This window comes from Schistocerca piceifrons, chromosome 3 (assembly GCF_021461385.2).
Source record: "Schistocerca piceifrons isolate TAMUIC-IGC-003096 chromosome 3, iqSchPice1.1, whole genome shotgun sequence".
Taxonomy (NCBI): Eukaryota; Metazoa; Arthropoda; class Insecta; order Orthoptera; family Acrididae; genus Schistocerca; species Schistocerca piceifrons.
In genome coordinates, this window is record NC_060140.1 from 228,009,116 (window position 1) to 228,026,448 (window position 17,333).

At 38.5% G+C, this 17,333-nt stretch overlaps 1 protein-coding gene across 3 annotated transcripts in view; it reads left to right on the forward strand.

Moving 5' to 3' along the window:
• The window catches only part of LOC124787937 (disintegrin and metalloproteinase domain-containing protein 11), a 1,045,780-nt gene that overhangs the window by 968,963 nt on the left and 59,484 nt on the right, over positions 1-17,333 (forward strand). For all 3 annotated transcript variants that reach the window (XM_047254929.1, XM_047254930.1, XM_047254931.1), the window contains one exon: positions 2,553-2,880. In XM_047254929.1, coding sequence (XP_047110885.1) covers positions 2,553-2,880 — 328 coding nt within the window. The remainder of the gene's footprint in view (positions 1-2,552; positions 2,881-17,333) is intronic.

Consider the following 17,333-nt stretch of genomic DNA (forward strand, 5'->3'; position numbering starts at 1 on the left):
TGACAAGAGAACTGAAGCTTTTGAAACATTGTGCAACAGAAAAATGATGAAGATTAGTTGTGGAGATCAAATGGCTTAGGAGTTATCGAACTGAATTGGGGAAAACATTTTTGTGGCACAACTTGATTGAAAGAAATGCTCGGTTGATAGGACGCATCCTGAGGCATCAAGAAATTGTCAGTTTGGTAATGGAACAAAGTGTGGAGGGTAAAACTTATAGGAGGCCAAGGCTTGAGTACAGTAAGCTGATTGTTGTAGTTATACAGAGATGAACAGTCTTGCACAAAATAGACTAACATGGCAGCTGCATCAAATAAGTATTCAGACTGAAGGCTATAACCACAACAAGACCAAATACTTGTCTTGTTCCTCATTCTTGTGGGTTTTCTTTCATTGTAAAAGGATCAATCGACCTTGGATAAAGTGAACTAGTGCCTTGTCTCTCAGATTAGGCATATTGACAGGTTTATAAAAATTAGCCATGTAAGCTATTCTTGAACTTGGATTGCTCCTCTCCCACACAGGCAAATGTAAAACATTACCTCCTACTCAAAAATTAAAAAGAATACACAACATAGGTCTGCAAACAAGTAAGGTTTAAATGTGATCAAAATAAATATATTTAGAATTATGAAAAAGGATACATTGCCACTCACCATGTAGTGGACATGCTAGGTCACAGACAGGCACAACAAAAAGACTGTTGATAAAGTTAGCTTTGGCCTTTTTCTGAAATAGACAACACGCACACACAAAACACATACACATTCACATAAACACAACTCACACACACGTCTTCTGTTTCTGGCTGCCGAGGTCGACTCTGGCCTCAGCAACTGGAGACAGTGATCATGCGTTTGTGAGCCACATTTGTGTGAATGTGTGTGTTTATGTTGTCTTATCCAGAAAAATGCCTTTTGGCCAGAAGCTTACGTGTTTAGCTGTCTTTTAATTGTGCCTGTCTGTGACTCAGCATATCCTTTTCATAATGTTGTCTTTATTCAATCCTAGATTTTCCATTGTTTAATATTCAAAATTATGTAGTTTTCGTGTCCATTGTTTTAATAACAATGTTATGACAAGAGAGATCAGGTGTGAGCCTTTTCTTGTTCCAATTTAATGAATTCATTGTTTCAATTTTTATTTTAAATATATACTAATATCGCTACGAAGTCTTTCGCGACGTATTTCCTGAGTAAAAATTTCTCGGTGTACATGCCGCGTCAAATCAGGATAAATCTCCGAGCTTTCGACCACTACCTCCATGGTCGTCGTCAGGGCTAAAACTGACTGTCGTGAACTAGCGAGGTTACCACTTTTATATGCAAAGGACGGCTTCTTATTGGCTGGAATACGTCAGCGATATGGCGCGTAGCGAAGTGGTGCCCTCTACTTCCATAGATGTAGTTGCTATCCCGCGTTGCTTGCAGCGCCATCCCTTAAATATACTAATATCTGTTGTCCAGCTACCCTTGTATGACATTTAAGGACTTTTTTGGATGTATTGAAAAACACAGTTATTACAACATAATTCTAGATTTTGTGGGTACTTTCACATGTAACTGTTTCTTTGTAAGATTAGCTTAGATATGAACCATATGGCAGAGCAATATTAACACTTCCAGAGAACTGTATAAGTTATACTTTCAGCATGCTACATGTTGTTTCTGTTTATGAAAGCGATGTTGACAAAGACCAGGGCAGTAGTAGAATAACTTATTACTATTAATTCAAACTGTGCAAACTTTCCATCCATTAGTTGTTCTTAGTACATCACTTACCACAGCACTTTGACTATATAAGTGTAAACAGATGTTATCTGCATTCAGATATTCTGCCATCTCTCTACTCAGTAATTATGACTGAACTTTTTTTCAAAGGTTTACGAGTCTCTCTTCCTCATGTGAACTGCTCAATTAATAATCACAAAATACATAAAAATTTCACTCACTGCTTCATCCTCAGATGCAACTTTTATTTCCCTTTTCATTTCATATACTTATTTTCCTAGATTGTTTCTGCTTATATATGCATTATTCCAATTTTATGTTTACAGTTTTACTTACATTTGTCTTGTTTGACACTTTCATGCAAATATCATTTCTTTGCACCTTATTCTCATCTTTCCTCTGTTTGCAGCCTTTTGGTCTTCTAATTAAAACCTCATTACAGATTAGATGGTAGATCAAATGACTAATGAGAAGGTACTGAATCAAATTAGAGAAAAAATAAATTTAAGGCACAACTTGCCTAAAAGAAGGGATTGGTTGATAGGACACACCCTGAGGTACAAATGAATTGCCACTTTGGTAATATGAGGAGGTGTGGGGAGGGAGGGAACAAATTGTAGTGGAAGACCAAGGTTTGAGTACAGTAGGCAGGTTCAAATAGATGTAGACTGCAGTGTTACACAGATATAAAAAGCACAAGATAGACTAGCAGGAGAGCCACGTCAAACCAGTCTTTGGACATGAAACAACAACAACAACCCAAGTATTTAGTGTGTTCAGAAGTTTCACACAAGTATTAAATGAATATCTGTTACTTTTCAGAAGTCACTGCAGCCTATGGTGAATACAAGCGATCAGGTAGTCAGGAGAAAGTGTGCGATGCAGTGCCTCAGACACACACGGTGATGGTTGAAGGTGTTCATCATCACGCACATCCTCCACCTCCCCCTGAGGAAGATGAAGATGATGAAGTTCCACCATGTGGACCAATTCGTATTCGAAACCTTGAAGACCTTATCCGGCAACTAGAACATCATTCAACAAGGCATATGAGTCCCAGTGGATCAGAGGACATTCGAATGTCTGAAACAGAAGCAGACCGTCACTATCGCCTTGAGTCTGCTGCTGCTTCGTGTAATGAACCACAGGCGTAAGTAAATTTCTATTTCCTTTCTTAGTTATGAAATATACTCATTTCATAGAGTGAATGAAGAATTGTCTTAAATATCTAACCACATTTTAAATCATTTTCCACTAAAAGTAAAAAATAAGTATGAACAGCTACTGTGGAACGGAAAATGAACACCTACTTAGTCACCACAGCTGGAACACCATAGCATGGCTAAAGCAAACTGTAAGCAGTATGACTAATCTAAAATCGTCAAAACTGACATTTCTTTCATACAAGTTTTATACTGATTATCCCCACCTCTCTACCAGAGCTGTACACCTTAACTAAAAATTTTCTCTTCACAACCTTGGCTATAGGTCCTGAGATGAGACTGCACTTTAAAGATTGAGATCCATCATTTTTGTCTCTCTTATTTCTTTCTAGTTGTTCCAGTTATGGTGACAGTAAGTAAGTAGCTGTTTTAATTCTTACCTAGTTTACAGTTCACCCTGCACAATCCCATGACACTTAATACAGTTACTTCTTTGTGGCTTGCATCATTACAAGTAATCATAATTTTTACTACATCTATTCTGACAGTTATCATCATCATCATGTTGCAAAATTTTCTCATGGTCTTTTTGTATACTCATCTTTGATGTTTCTTTTTTTCCCAATGCTGTATCTTGTTGAAATGATTCAGTAAATTTCTTTTTAGCTGCTTTGGCTATAAATTCAATAGCCTGATTCGTGTCTTGTTAAGTACTGCTCTGTTGTTCTCAGTTTCGTCAGTATGAAATCAGAAACAATGAATACTGAATCTATTGTGTTGCTTATAAGACTGCAAACATTAAATCAAGATCTCATATGTTTTTCCATTCCTCCTGTTAACTTCCACACAAATGCAGTGTCACCACACTCTCAAAATATGATTTCTATTGGTTACATGGAGCCTATCAAAATCACCACCCTGAGATTTTGTTGTGTTACTTATGCAGTGGTGCATTGAGATATGGATAGAAGCCAGAATGAAAATACCAAGCTGCTATTTTTCTGTCAGCACTGAACATATATCCGATTCAGCACCTCTTTTGAGGCCTGTGTAATTTTGTTTTTCATATCATGAGTGTCCTATTTACAACTTCCATCCCACTTTCTCCTCCTGTTTCCATTTGCTCATTCCCCTCCACATCATATTCTCCTTTCTTCAATTATTGTAAACAGTATGTCAGCTACAATCAGTTAATTTATTTAGTAAATGAAACTAATACCATTCACACAAAGAATTAATTCAGTATCATCTTAAGATATTTTATCATTCTAATCAAGAGAAGAGGTTAAATATGTTTATGTTCGAGGCACCGGACATAGTAATAACAGATTGGTACAGTAGGGATCAGAGTGTCCTGTCTCCTTGTTCAAAGTGTATACGAGGACAAGAAAAAAAATTCCCGAATTTTTCCCGGATCTCCCAGTTAAAAACGCACTTTTCCCCACGTGAAAATGCACCTGTTGCAGGATGAAAATACGCTTTCTCCATGATAAGCAACAGTGCACTTTCCCTGGGAACAGTAAAAATTTCCATTCTCTGAATGGTAAACATTTTATACAACAGAATAGTACTTCCCAGCACTTTAAAAACAAAACTCAGCAAAGGGGGGGGAAAAAAAGAAACATGTTTTGGAAAGATCTTTGACATGCAGCAAGATGTACACTGCATATTTTCATATTATGATATGCCGCATATTTTTGTATTATGAAAGTATAAGTTCGAATTCCACCAAACACAGTATGTTAGTTTCTGAAGCATTGAAACTGAGATCGCAATCCGCATTTGTAAGCCAGTCGTAACTCATGTCACATGTCAGCAGGTATTTAGAGCATAGGACATGCAATGTAGTTAGCCAGTATCAACATCACTGTTAAGTAGCATGAACACATAAATAGGAAAAGTTAATGGTTTAACTTTGTGTAGCTACAAGAAAAGCTAAGCTTTCACATATAATAAAAAATTTGGAAATTTGTGGTAAGTTCCAATTGACCAAACTGCTGAGGTCATTGATCCATAGGCTTACACACTACTTAATCTAACTTATGCTAAAGACAACGCACACATTCATGCACGAGAGGTTTTGAACCACCGAAAGGGGGAGCCACACAAACCATGGCAAGGTGCCTTAGACCATGCGGTGTAACCGCGCGGCTCACATATAATATTGGCCTTTTTAGTGTATGTGACACTTTAAGATACGTCACACAAATGTGCCAGTAAAATTTTAAACAATGACATGTACTCAACGTGTTAAGTTTTAAATGAGAGTCAAACACTCTGTGATTTAAGAAATTCATTGCACATTCTCACGCATAACATAATTCATCTTGTGTAAAAGGAATTTTCCTTTGAAAATAATGCTTTTCAAAGAACCATTCACAATATTTTCCCGTGACCTCTTAGACAAGGGTCCATTTCAGCAGCAGCAGCAAGAGAGCACTAGAAAACAGGTGTTACTGCGTGTAAGCAGCTATGATGACATAGGAAGTCCATATGTTGTGTAGCATTAAGAGAGCTTATTTGATTTCATTAAAGAAATAGGACATCAGAGGATACTCCATTAGCATAGGAATTTTGTAAGTCATACTAAAATTTATAATTCGGTTTCAAAGACACACTCATATGTCCAGATTCACAATGAAGTAGGCCTCAACTTGATATTAAGCTTTTCAGTGCACTTTCCAGGATGAAAATTTTATTAGAGTACCAGTACTTTATTGTTTCATGTTTATTATGGCATAATGCCATACATACCAGAAGATAAAAATGTGCACTTGAAATTCAGTGAAGAGTTGAAAGTAGCCAATAGTGTGGCATTAAGCACTTCGTTCCTTATAAATTGACTGCAACTCCAGAAAAGATTAATAAAAGCCACATTTATTTAGGAAACTGAAAAAAATAACGTCATTGTCGTGCAAGGCTATTCATGCTTGACTGCCAATGAAATAAAATAAAATCACAAAACTGAAACTAATAACATATTTTAGCATTATGTAATCATGTGAATGTATTTTAATTCACTTGATAGCTGCCGGCCACAGAAAAGCTGCCGGCCACAGAAATCTGTTTTGTTTTCATTTGATGTGTGAACTGTAAATGAAGAGGAAGCAGCAAAATCCCTAAATGTGAACTCGGGCCACTATTCCCCTCCCCACAAAAACCCAGAAGTAACAGCAATCTGGCAACTTGGGTGCACTAGAAAAATTTTTGTGGGTAGCGTAACTGCGTCTTGTTACTGCTGCAGTCACGCTTCAAGTAGTCAGAAGTGGGAGAAGGTACTGCTCATATGCAACTGACCTGCGCATGGCATGAGCCCGCTGGCAACTGCTCAAAACAAACTTGCTGTAAACAGTTGTGACATCATGCTCATCAGAAGCAGTTTGCTGTTAGGAAATATTCCACAGTCTTCGACCTAAAGCCTTTGACACATTTCTCTTTTGCCAGGTGCTTGTGTGTGCACTGTGTTTTGTTGTTGTAAATGGCACATTTCCTTTGCAATTAAGTTTTATTTTTGTTGTATTCTCTCATTTACCTTTTATTGCTAGAGTATTATTCTGCAGTAGCGGGATATAGTAAAATTCTTTGTTAGACTATCAGTTCTCACCAGTCAAAATTATACAAATTTAACTGAGGACTAAAACAATGAAAAAATTTCTGGAATTCTAAAAAATTCCCAGGTATTTTCCAGTTTTCTCCCAGATAAAAAGAATTCCTGGGCTTTTCCCTGATTTCCTGGTTGTCCCAGCACGTGCACACCTTGTTGTTACACTGATATGAGCTACTCATCTTATCTATCATGCATGCTTATTTCCACATCCTAATGTCAGTTGCATACCACTTGGAATAGTAAAAAAGGAGAAAGTAAAGCTGGCCTCAACCTGAAGTCTTGTTTGAACTCCAGAGTCCTTTACTAGGTATGACCGTATTGGTATGGAATGCACATGCCTTCCTCCAAACTTTGAACTGACTTACGCAACCGGTTACAGGGGCAACAAACATTTAATATGGACTCTGTACGTTGATGCAACTTCATATTTTTTAATGGCACGAATCACTCCCAGAAGCGAAAGAAGTGATAAATCCCTAATACAAATTGTAAAAATAAGAGAGAAGGAAAGTTGATACTCACCTTACAGCAGAGATGCTGAGCCGCGATAGGCACAATAAAAAGATTCACACAATCATAGCTTTCGGCCATTAAGGTCTTTGTCAGCAGTAGACACACATACATACATGCACACACACAGTCACGCAAGTGCAACTTGCACACACATCTGCAGTCTCAGATAGCTGTAACTGCACTGCGAGTAGCAGCACCAGTGCATGATGGGAGTGGTGACTGGCTGGGGGTAAGGAGGAGGCTGGGGCGGGGAGGGGGAGGGGTAGTATGGTGGGAGTGGAGGAGTGTTGCAGTTTAGACAGAGGGTAGGAGAGAAGCTGCGGAGGGGGGTGGGGGTAAGTAGCGAAAGGAGATAAATAAAAATAAAAGAAATTAAAAGACTGGGTGTGGTGGTGAAATGATGCCTGTGTAGTGCTGGAATGGGAACATGGAGGAGGCTGGATGGGTGAGGACAGTGACTAACGAAGGTTGAGGCCAGGAGGGTTACCGGAACATAGGATGTATTGCATGGAAAGTTAGGGAATGTTAGTGACACGACAGCAGTAGGTGGCTGTATGGGACAGGTCTTGCATATAGGTCTATTACAGGGGTATGAGCCATGAGGTAAGGGATTGGGAGCAAGGGTTGTGTAAGGATGGATGAGTATATTATGTAGGTTCGGTGGACAGGAGAATACCACAATAGGAGGAGTGGGAAGGATAGTGGGTAGGACATTTCTCATTTCAGGGCACGACGAGAGGTAATCGAAACCCTGGTGGAGAATGTAATTCAGCTGCTCCAGTCCCGGATGGTACTGAGTAACTCAGTACCTCTCGTCGTGTCCTACCCACTATCCTTCCCAACCCTCCTACCATGGTATTCCGCTGTCCACCAAACCTACACAATATACTTGTCCATTCTTACACAACCCCTGCTCCCAATCCCTTACCTCATGGCTCATACCCCTGGAGGGTTGGAGAGAAGGTGTGGAGGGGGGAGGGGTAAGTAGTGGAAAGGAGAGAAATAAAAATAAAAGATATTAGAAGACTAGGTGTGGCAGTGAAATGATGGCTGTGTAGTGCTGGAATGGGAACAGGGAGTAACTCAGTACCATCCGGGACTGGAGCAACTGAATTATGTTCTCCACCAGGGTTTCGATTACCTTTCGTTGTGTCCTGAAATGAGAAATGTCCTACCCACTATCCTTCCCACCCCTCCTACCGTGGTATTCTGCTGTCCACCGAACCTACACAATGTACTCGTCCATCCTTACACAACCCCTACTCCCAATCCCTTACCTCATGGCTCATACCCCTGTAATAGACATATATGCAAGACCTGTCCCATACAGCCACCTACTGCTGTCCTGTCACTAACATTACCTATCACATCAAAGGCAGGACTACCTGTGAAACCAGTCATGTGATCTACAAGCTAAGCTGCAACCACTGTGCTGCATTCTATGTAGGCGTGACAACCAACAAGCTGTCTGTCTGCATTAACAGCCACCGACAAACTGTGGCCAAAAAACAAGTGGACCACCCTGTAGCTGAACACGCTGCCAAACATGATACCCCTCATCTCAATGACTGCTTCACAGTCTGTGCCATATGGATCCTTCCCACCAACACCAGCTTTTCTGAATTGCACAGGTGGAAACTTTCCCTGCAATACATCCTATGTTCCGGTAACCCTCATGGCCTCAACCTTCGTTAGTCACTGTCCTCACCCATCCAGCCCCCTCCCTGTTCCCATTCCAGCACTACACAGGCATCATTTCACCACCACACCCAGTCTTTTCATTTCTTTTATTCTTAATTTTATTTTTATTTCTCTCCTTTCTGCTACTTACCCCCCTCCCCCCTCCACACCTCTCCTACCCTCCATCTAAACTGCAACAGTCCTCCACTCCCACCATACTACCCCTTCCCCCTCCCTGCCCCAGCCCCCTCCTTACCCCCACCCAGTCGCCACTCCCATCATGCACTGGTGCTGCTGCTCGCAGTGTAGTTTCAGCTCTCTGAGAGTGCAGATGTGTGTGCAAGTTGCACTTGCGTGACTGTGTGTGTGTGTGTATGTGTGTCTACTGCTGACAAAGGCTTTAATGGCCAAAAGCTATGATTGTGTGAATCTTTTTATGGTGCCTATCACAGCTCAGCATCTCCGAGGTATGGTGAGTAGCAACTTTCTTTCTCTCGTATTGTTACATTCCATCCTGGATTTTCCATTGTTTGACTTTTGCCTGATACAAATTGAATGTTTATGAGCGTTCATGAATACGTGTAAAAGTTTGAAATACATTCACTCAATTTGCTCTTCTACCTTCCAGAACCCTTAATCACTGAGCAAGGCGTAAGTAGCTAAAAGATAACAAGGATTACAAATGAAGCTCATACTTGAGAAAATCAAACATTTGTTCATAGTTGAAAGTTGATGTTGGATGTATAGTACAAATAAAACACAGTATACATGCTGTTAGCTTCCATTCACTGCCTACAGAGATCTGCAGCAGCAACATTTCAGAATAAAGAGAGTTACTAATTGAAAATTTGGTTCACTATATCATGAACCTCTCATTTTAAATACAATATGGAAAGTTCTGACAGGGTATAAATAATTTGTGAGTAGAAATAACAACTAACTAAATGGGGGAGATGTTGAGTCATCAGCAGGCACATAAACAAGACTGAAAACTCTGCTAGCTTTCAGACAAATCCTTTTTTTAGCTAGAGTACAGACACCCACACAGATACACATATGTAAGCATGGGTGCACATACATGTGCTGTCTCTCTCTCTCTCTCTCTCTCTCTCTCTCTCTCTCTCTCTCTCTCTCTCTCTCACACACACACACACACACACACACACACACACACACACACACACATACTTGTAAAGCTGCTTGGTACCAGCTGAATACACAGTGCCAGGGCTGCAGTTCTGCAGATTGACTGGGGTTAGGAATTGTGTCAGGCAGAGTGAGAGAGGGAAGAAAGTAGGTGGGGAGTGGGATGGAAAGTTTGAGAAGGTTGGCTAACAGCTCAGGAGGAAATAGTAGGTGTACATGATCAGAATGCAGGAGGGTGAGGGAGCAGGTGCAGGAGATAGAAATGTGACCCATGGGGACTGGCACCAGTGAGCTTGTGCTGAGCACAATGAGAGTCATGTGGAGGAGTGGACTGGGAGGGAATGATAGAAAAGAGGATGGGAAGACTGTGAAAGATGGTTTGGGTGCATGGTGAGTGAAGTTAGGGTCATCAGGCAGGGTGGAGTTGGTTGTGGTCCAGGGGGTTAGTGAAGTTTGAGGCCAATAGGATTACAGGAATGAAGGATGTGTTTGCAAAGACAACTCCCATCTATATAATGCAGAAAAGCTGATGCTGAGGCAAGATCAATATGTCAAAATCCATAAAATGGAAATCCTGATGTCCCATTGTTGCTGGTTACTGTGGTCCCATTGAAATAATCTTTGCTCTTGTCAACCAACACCAACCAATTGGTCACAGCCTTGCCCATCATATTAAAGATGTGAAACACTTCCAACACCACTCCCAGCCATACAACCCCATTACCATCATTGCTGTTAATACCACATCCCTATACACCCAAATCTCCCATGCCCTTAGCCTTGCTGCTATTGAACATTACATCTTGCATGTCCTTCTAAATCCAAAACCACCATTTCATTTCTCATACATCTAACTAATTATATAAATTAATAGAGGGAAACATTCCACGTGGGAAAAATATATCTAAAAACAAAGATGATGTGACTTACCAAACGAAAGCGCTGGCACGTCGATAGACACACAAACAAACACAAACATACACACAAAATTCAAGCTTTCGCAACAAACTGCTGCCTCATCAGGAAAGAGGGAAGGAGAGGGAAAGACGAAAGGATGTGGGTTTTAAGGGAGAGGGTAAGGAGTCATTCCAATCCCGGGAGCGGAAAGACTTACCTTAGGGGGAAAAAAGGACGGGTATACACTCGCACACACAGACATATCCATCCACACATATACAGACACAAGCATTTTATGTGGGCCTTATGACCCTATTGCTGCTATTGTCATTTAGTATGCCTTTACCTAAATAACAGAAAACCCTGTCTCTATGTTGCCACGTATAACCCTCTTACTAAATTTAGTTTAGTTTCCGAATAAAATACTCTATGGGAGGATAGTCCTGTTAATAGGAAAAGCTAATCAACAGAGTTACCCTTTTTAAAGGCTTTGTCTGTGTGTTGTGTCTAATGGATATGTAAATCAGACTATTCAGTTCTGTTCCTAAGATCTTACTCAGTGGTTAGAAAGAAATTCAGTATGAATACTATTATATTGAAGCTCATACAACTCAGTTCCAAGTTCGTTTAGTAGTTTAAAATATGTACTAACAGTCACCAGCCAATCCAGGCAATAAAAAGGTGAAGTATTGGAAAAACAGAAGTATGAATTTTGCCTACTTTCTTGCTACTGTTTCAGTTTCTTCTTCAAATAAATATTACTCCACATAAATAATGGTGGTACACGCACTGGAATTATTTGACTACTACACCCTTATACATTACGTTTCTAAAAGAGAAAAAGCCCAGACACTAAAGCACACACTTTTTAAATTGAACATTTCACTTCAAGAAACCCTCTTTCTTAATGGAATTTACTTTGAAAAGCTATTACTCTTTGAACTAACTCTTTATAGTCATTTAACAGATTCTAGTAACTTAGGTTCACTCTGACTGAATTTTACATAAGCAAACTTTTACTATAACACTTCGAAATAGTTAAGAAAACTTTTAAAACAAGAATAGTGTGACTTTGTTTCTCTTTACTGTACTAAAGCATGGTGGTGTTATTACTATAACTAAAATTTTCATTACGCCTTTTAGTGAAACAACAAAGAAACTTTTCTTTAAGTATTGCTAAAGATGAAAATATTTATGAACACTTTAACTTTATGATGCAAAATTACATTTAAATTCACTCTATTCAATTTACATTCTTCCACTACTGAGACATAATTTCATTACTACAGGATTTAGTCCCTCACACATGTATCTCATTATTTACACAAAAACAATTTAAATGATGCCTCATCATATTAACTTGGCACTTCGTAAGTCTGTAAAACAGGTGTATGATTAGGATGAAATAACAGGGTGAACCAATTTCTATAAGTTCAAGAATGATTATTCACTAATAAAATACAGTTTAAATTAATGGTTCATGCTGTACAAAAGTAAAATACAAAAAAAGTCTTATCTGGTGGCTGTAGGCTTGGGCTGTGGCAAACAGTTATGATGGCTACATTACCCACAGTGCAGCCTGCAAGTATCTTGCTGTATGGGCTCAATTTCTCTTAATGGCATTATTCAATTTTGCAAGAAGGTAGGGTTATCAATTTTTCATCAAAATGTGAGAAGCCTCCCTAACAAAATAGACCAATTGCTCATCAACATTAATGAGAAAGACTGTATAAATAATGCCCAGATATTGTGCTTCACTGAGCACCATGTTACTAGCAACTGCATCATGCCTTTTTTACCAAGTTACTACTTAGCAACCCAATACTGTAGAGTAAATAAAGAAATGGGGGGAGTGGCAATATATGTTAAGGAAAATTTTGACTACAAAGTAACTGACATTACAAAATAATGTATGGACCAACATTTTTAAGCATGTGCTACTGAAACAAAAACTAATCTCAGTTCATTAATAGTCCTGGCTGTTTACAGAGCATCATCAGGAAATATAAAAATGTGTTTTAGTCTCATGGACCAGGCATTGTCAGTTTTATTTTCAAAAACAAAGGATATTGTAGCTTTAGGTGATTTTAATGTAGACTGTCTGACTGATAATAACAATAGAAGTAACTTCCAGAATGTGATGTCCACTTATAATCTGAATTCAGTAATCAATTTTCCCACTAGAATCACACCAGATTCCCAAACTATGATAGACAATGTATTTTTAAATATAAGTAGATACCAGAACATCAATGTAAACCAGGTTATAAATGGTCTCACAGGCCATGATGGTCAATTAATCACTCTTTACAGTGTTAACCCTCTTGCTAAACTATCTCCCCAGTGGAAATGTGTAAGAATAATGAACAAAGAGGCAAGAGAATCCTTCAACTGTAAGTTGCAGCTAATGGACTGGTCCTTTATTTACAACATTGATAATGCTAATGACAAATCATCAGAACAACTAATGATACACAAAAATGGAATCATTATAGATTGTATTGCAAAATTTTAAAGAAAGTAATACATAAGTCAAAAGCCCTTTTCTATAAGGAGAAAATAGATAAATCTAATAATAAAATGAAAACAATTTGGAACATTATAAAAAGTGAGACAAAGACAAAAACAAGCAACACAGATGACCTAAAAATCAGGCGTGGGAGTAACTTAATAGAAAATCAAAAAAGTGTGGCTGAAATTTTTAACAAACATTTCCTGTCAGTATCCCAACAAATAGGCTGTAGGCCCTCTGTTGAGGAAGCTATGACTTTGTCAGGATGCATACTCCAACATAATACCAGAAATGTAGATTAATCCTATCACTGTAGAGGAAATTCAAACAGTCATCTCGTCTTTAAAGTGTAAGAACTCTGCAGGAGTAGATAATGTATCCAATAATTTATTGAAATTTTCATGTAAATGGTTTAGTGATATTCTGTGCCATATTTTTGATGCTTCATTTCAAAAAGGCATTTTTCCTGAAAGACTCAAGTATGCCATTGTGAAGCCCCTGCACAAGAAGGGTGATAGAGCTGAGCTCACTAACTACCACCCTATTTCATTGTTAACAGCCTTCTCTAAAATTCTAGAAACATTAATGCACAATAAAATTACTGAACACCTCATAATGAACAGACTTATCAACAAGAGCCAGATTGGCTTTCAAAGGGGCTGTTCAACTGAGAATGCAGTGTATGCACTTACAAATGAAGTACTTGAATGTCTAAATCAAAAAATGATAGGAATTGGTGTTTTCTGCGACTTATCAAAGGCATTTGATTGTGTAGATCACCACATTCTCATGCAGAAAGCCAAACTACTTGGAATAAGGGGTGTCACAGGTAACTGGCTGCAATCTTATCTTCAGGAAAAAAAACAGAAAGTAATTTTAAACAGCTCAGATGAGTCAAGGGATACCTCTGCCCAGTCTGAATGGACTTCTATTAGTTGTGGTGTGCCTCGAGGCTCAATTCTAGGGCCACTGTTGTTTTTGATGTTTATAAATAATTTACCATTGTGTGCAAGCCTGCCTTGCAAATTTACTCTTTTTGCTGACGATGCCACCATCTTCATGAGTGGAAAATCAGATGTTAATTTCGAGGAGTCAGTTAACAACACACTCTCTGAAGTGATTAACTGGTTCAGTGTTAATGGTCTCTCTCTAAACTCAAGTAAGACAAATTTTATCCAGTTCCATACAAAAACAAAAAAAGTGAGAGAAATAAATGTAACTTGTGGAAATCAACCAACAGAAAGAATGGATGTGTCTAAATTTCTTGGAGTACATATTGATAGCAAAATGAACTGGTCCTTCCATATACAACAGACCCTAAAAAAATTGAGCTCGGCTATGTATGCTGTCAGAATGATGTCTTCCATTGGAGATTTAACCACTATGAAGTCTGCATACTATGGGTATTTTCACTCCTTTATGTGTTACGGAATTATCTTCTGGGGAAATTTAGCTTTGGCAACGGAAAATTTTTGTGGCCCAGGAAAGGGCTATTAGAATTATGTGCAGAGTACCCCCTAGGACATCATGTCATAACCTTTTCAAAAAGCTGCAAATAATGACCACTGTATCCCAGTACATATATTCGCTGATGTGTTTTGTAATTAAGAGCCCTGCACAATTTCCATCAAATAAGAACTATCACAAATATAATACAAGAGGGAAAGAAAATCCTCATTGTGAACTTAAGAACATGACAGTTGTTCAGAGAGGTGTCAAATGGTCAGGAACAAAAATTTTTAACCATCTCCCTGACCAGATAAAATGTTTAAGAGAAAATGAATCTCTTTTTAAAGCAAAACTAAAGGAATATTTTTTAAATATGTCTGTTTATACATTAGAAGAGTTTTATGATACAAAAAGGGAAATAGCATTTAGATAGAATTATCCATCTTGTTAACAAAGAAACGTGCTTGCAATTTTTCTCCAAATCAAAACATGAAATTTTGTATTAACACTCAAAGAAATCTGCTGTTATATGTACAATATCTGTTTTTCCTCTAAACTTTGTATTAACTATATGCAGTTATGTAGAACATTTTTTATATATTTAATGAAGACTGTTTTGTATCTTTTTGTATGTTTGTTGTTTTGTATGTTTGACTCGTTCCACATCTCATGTGACGTGCTCACAATACGAGATGAAATAAATAAATTAAATAAATACAGTAGCCCAACAATTCACAGCTATGTCACAAGCCATTTGCAGCCTTCATCCGAGGCATTTTTGTGAAAATTTGCAGGCAAAGCTTCTCCTGCTCCACAATGGTGTTGCCTCAATCACTACTGCCTACAGACTGTATGACTTACTTCCCACACTTGCTCTAGGTAGTGTGCCAACTTGCCCTTGCCACCTTTTCAACTCCCCAGGGCCACTTTTGTTTCTAACAAAAGCACACTGGCTTTTACATAACACCTATTTCTTACATTGTTCCTAAGCGTGACCATTTCTTACAATTGTCAAATTTGCATCAGCATGAACAGTTTACACAAACAAATATTTTTAAATACAAAATGTCATCATAAAATTATTTAATGTAATAAACAATTTACATAGTATTTTACATACATTACTCATATACAATGCAAAGAACTTAAACCTCCAGTATAGCACACGTTACATATACAGAAATTATAGTACCAATATGCAAAAATTTTAAAGCAAAAAATGATAAAAAATTTAGATGAACCATAAACATACAGTGTTGTAACCTGATCACCAACCAGCTGTCCACCTAAATGAATGGCCGCAGCCAGACTGTGGCCAGGGGCAGAGTTACCCACCCAATGGCAGAATATGCTGCTGAGCACAATGTACTCAGTTTCAGTGTTTGATTCACGACCCATGTGTCCTTGCAACATATCCTTCACTCCCATGATTTTCCGGCCTCAATTTCTGCTAATCCTCACACCCACCTCCATCTCACCAAGGACTAACTTCACTCATCCTCCACTCATAGCCTCTCCATCCCTTGACTGTGTTCTTTCACTCCCCCAAAATCCACTCCTCCACATCATCATCATTTTGCACTGCATGAACTCATCGGTTCCAGTCCCTGTGTGTCCTATTCATATCGTTTATGCCTGTTACCTGTACCGCCCACATTCTGATCCCACACATTTGCTGTCTTCCTTTGAACCTTCAGCTGCCCTTTCCCAACCCTCTTGCCTTGTTTCTCCCTCTCCAACTCCACCCAAACCAACCACCTGTGGGAATCATCAGAAGAACATCTGTGAATGCACAGTGAAGCACAACATTATCCAGTGGCAACACTCACACAGACAATCTGCTTTACTCCTCGATTTGTATGAGTAGTCTTTGTATTGACTGAGATTTTTCAGTTGATTGGTGTTTGAGCTTAAAGAAATAAAAAGTTATTGCCTGACTACTTCGTGGATCTCTTTAGCAGACTGAGGAAAGCTGCAGTGGGCTGAACACCCATCCAAATCAACCTGCAGAGCTGCAGTTGCCCATGCACCACACACGCCCATACATGTACTTTAACTTTAAAAAGGAGTCATCCTAAAGCTAGCGAAGTTTCTAGTCTTGTTTATGTACCTGTCAGTGACACTTGCATTTACTATTTGATGAATTGCTACCTTTGCTCCTAAATTAGTTACAACTACTCATTTAATTTCTTCAGGTTATATTTCATTCTTTCTGGAACTTACCAAAGTAAACAGTAAAAGAGTGGGAAAATGCATGAATTGTTTTTCATTAAGTTTCTTAGAAGGATTGGATGATTCTTTGCCCCATTTTAATTTTCAATATCACCTCCACTGTAGGCTTCCTAATTTATAGTGTTGTGAATATCATCATAATTCATGCTGCGTACAGTAAAATGTGGAAGCACAGTCATTCTGTTTTCTAGTCTTGCAACAGACATAATAATAACTTAGTCCTTTCTCACTCTGTCTACCTATACCTAATCCTTACTTTTTATTTCTTGCTGCTCAGTTTGTAGATAAAATGATACTGTCCAGTACTTTGTCATTAGCAGTTTGCCATTTTTATAAATCAGAAACAGAAAATATGCCAAAGTATTGTATCTAAGAACATGATTTCCTTACATTATGTCATGTCT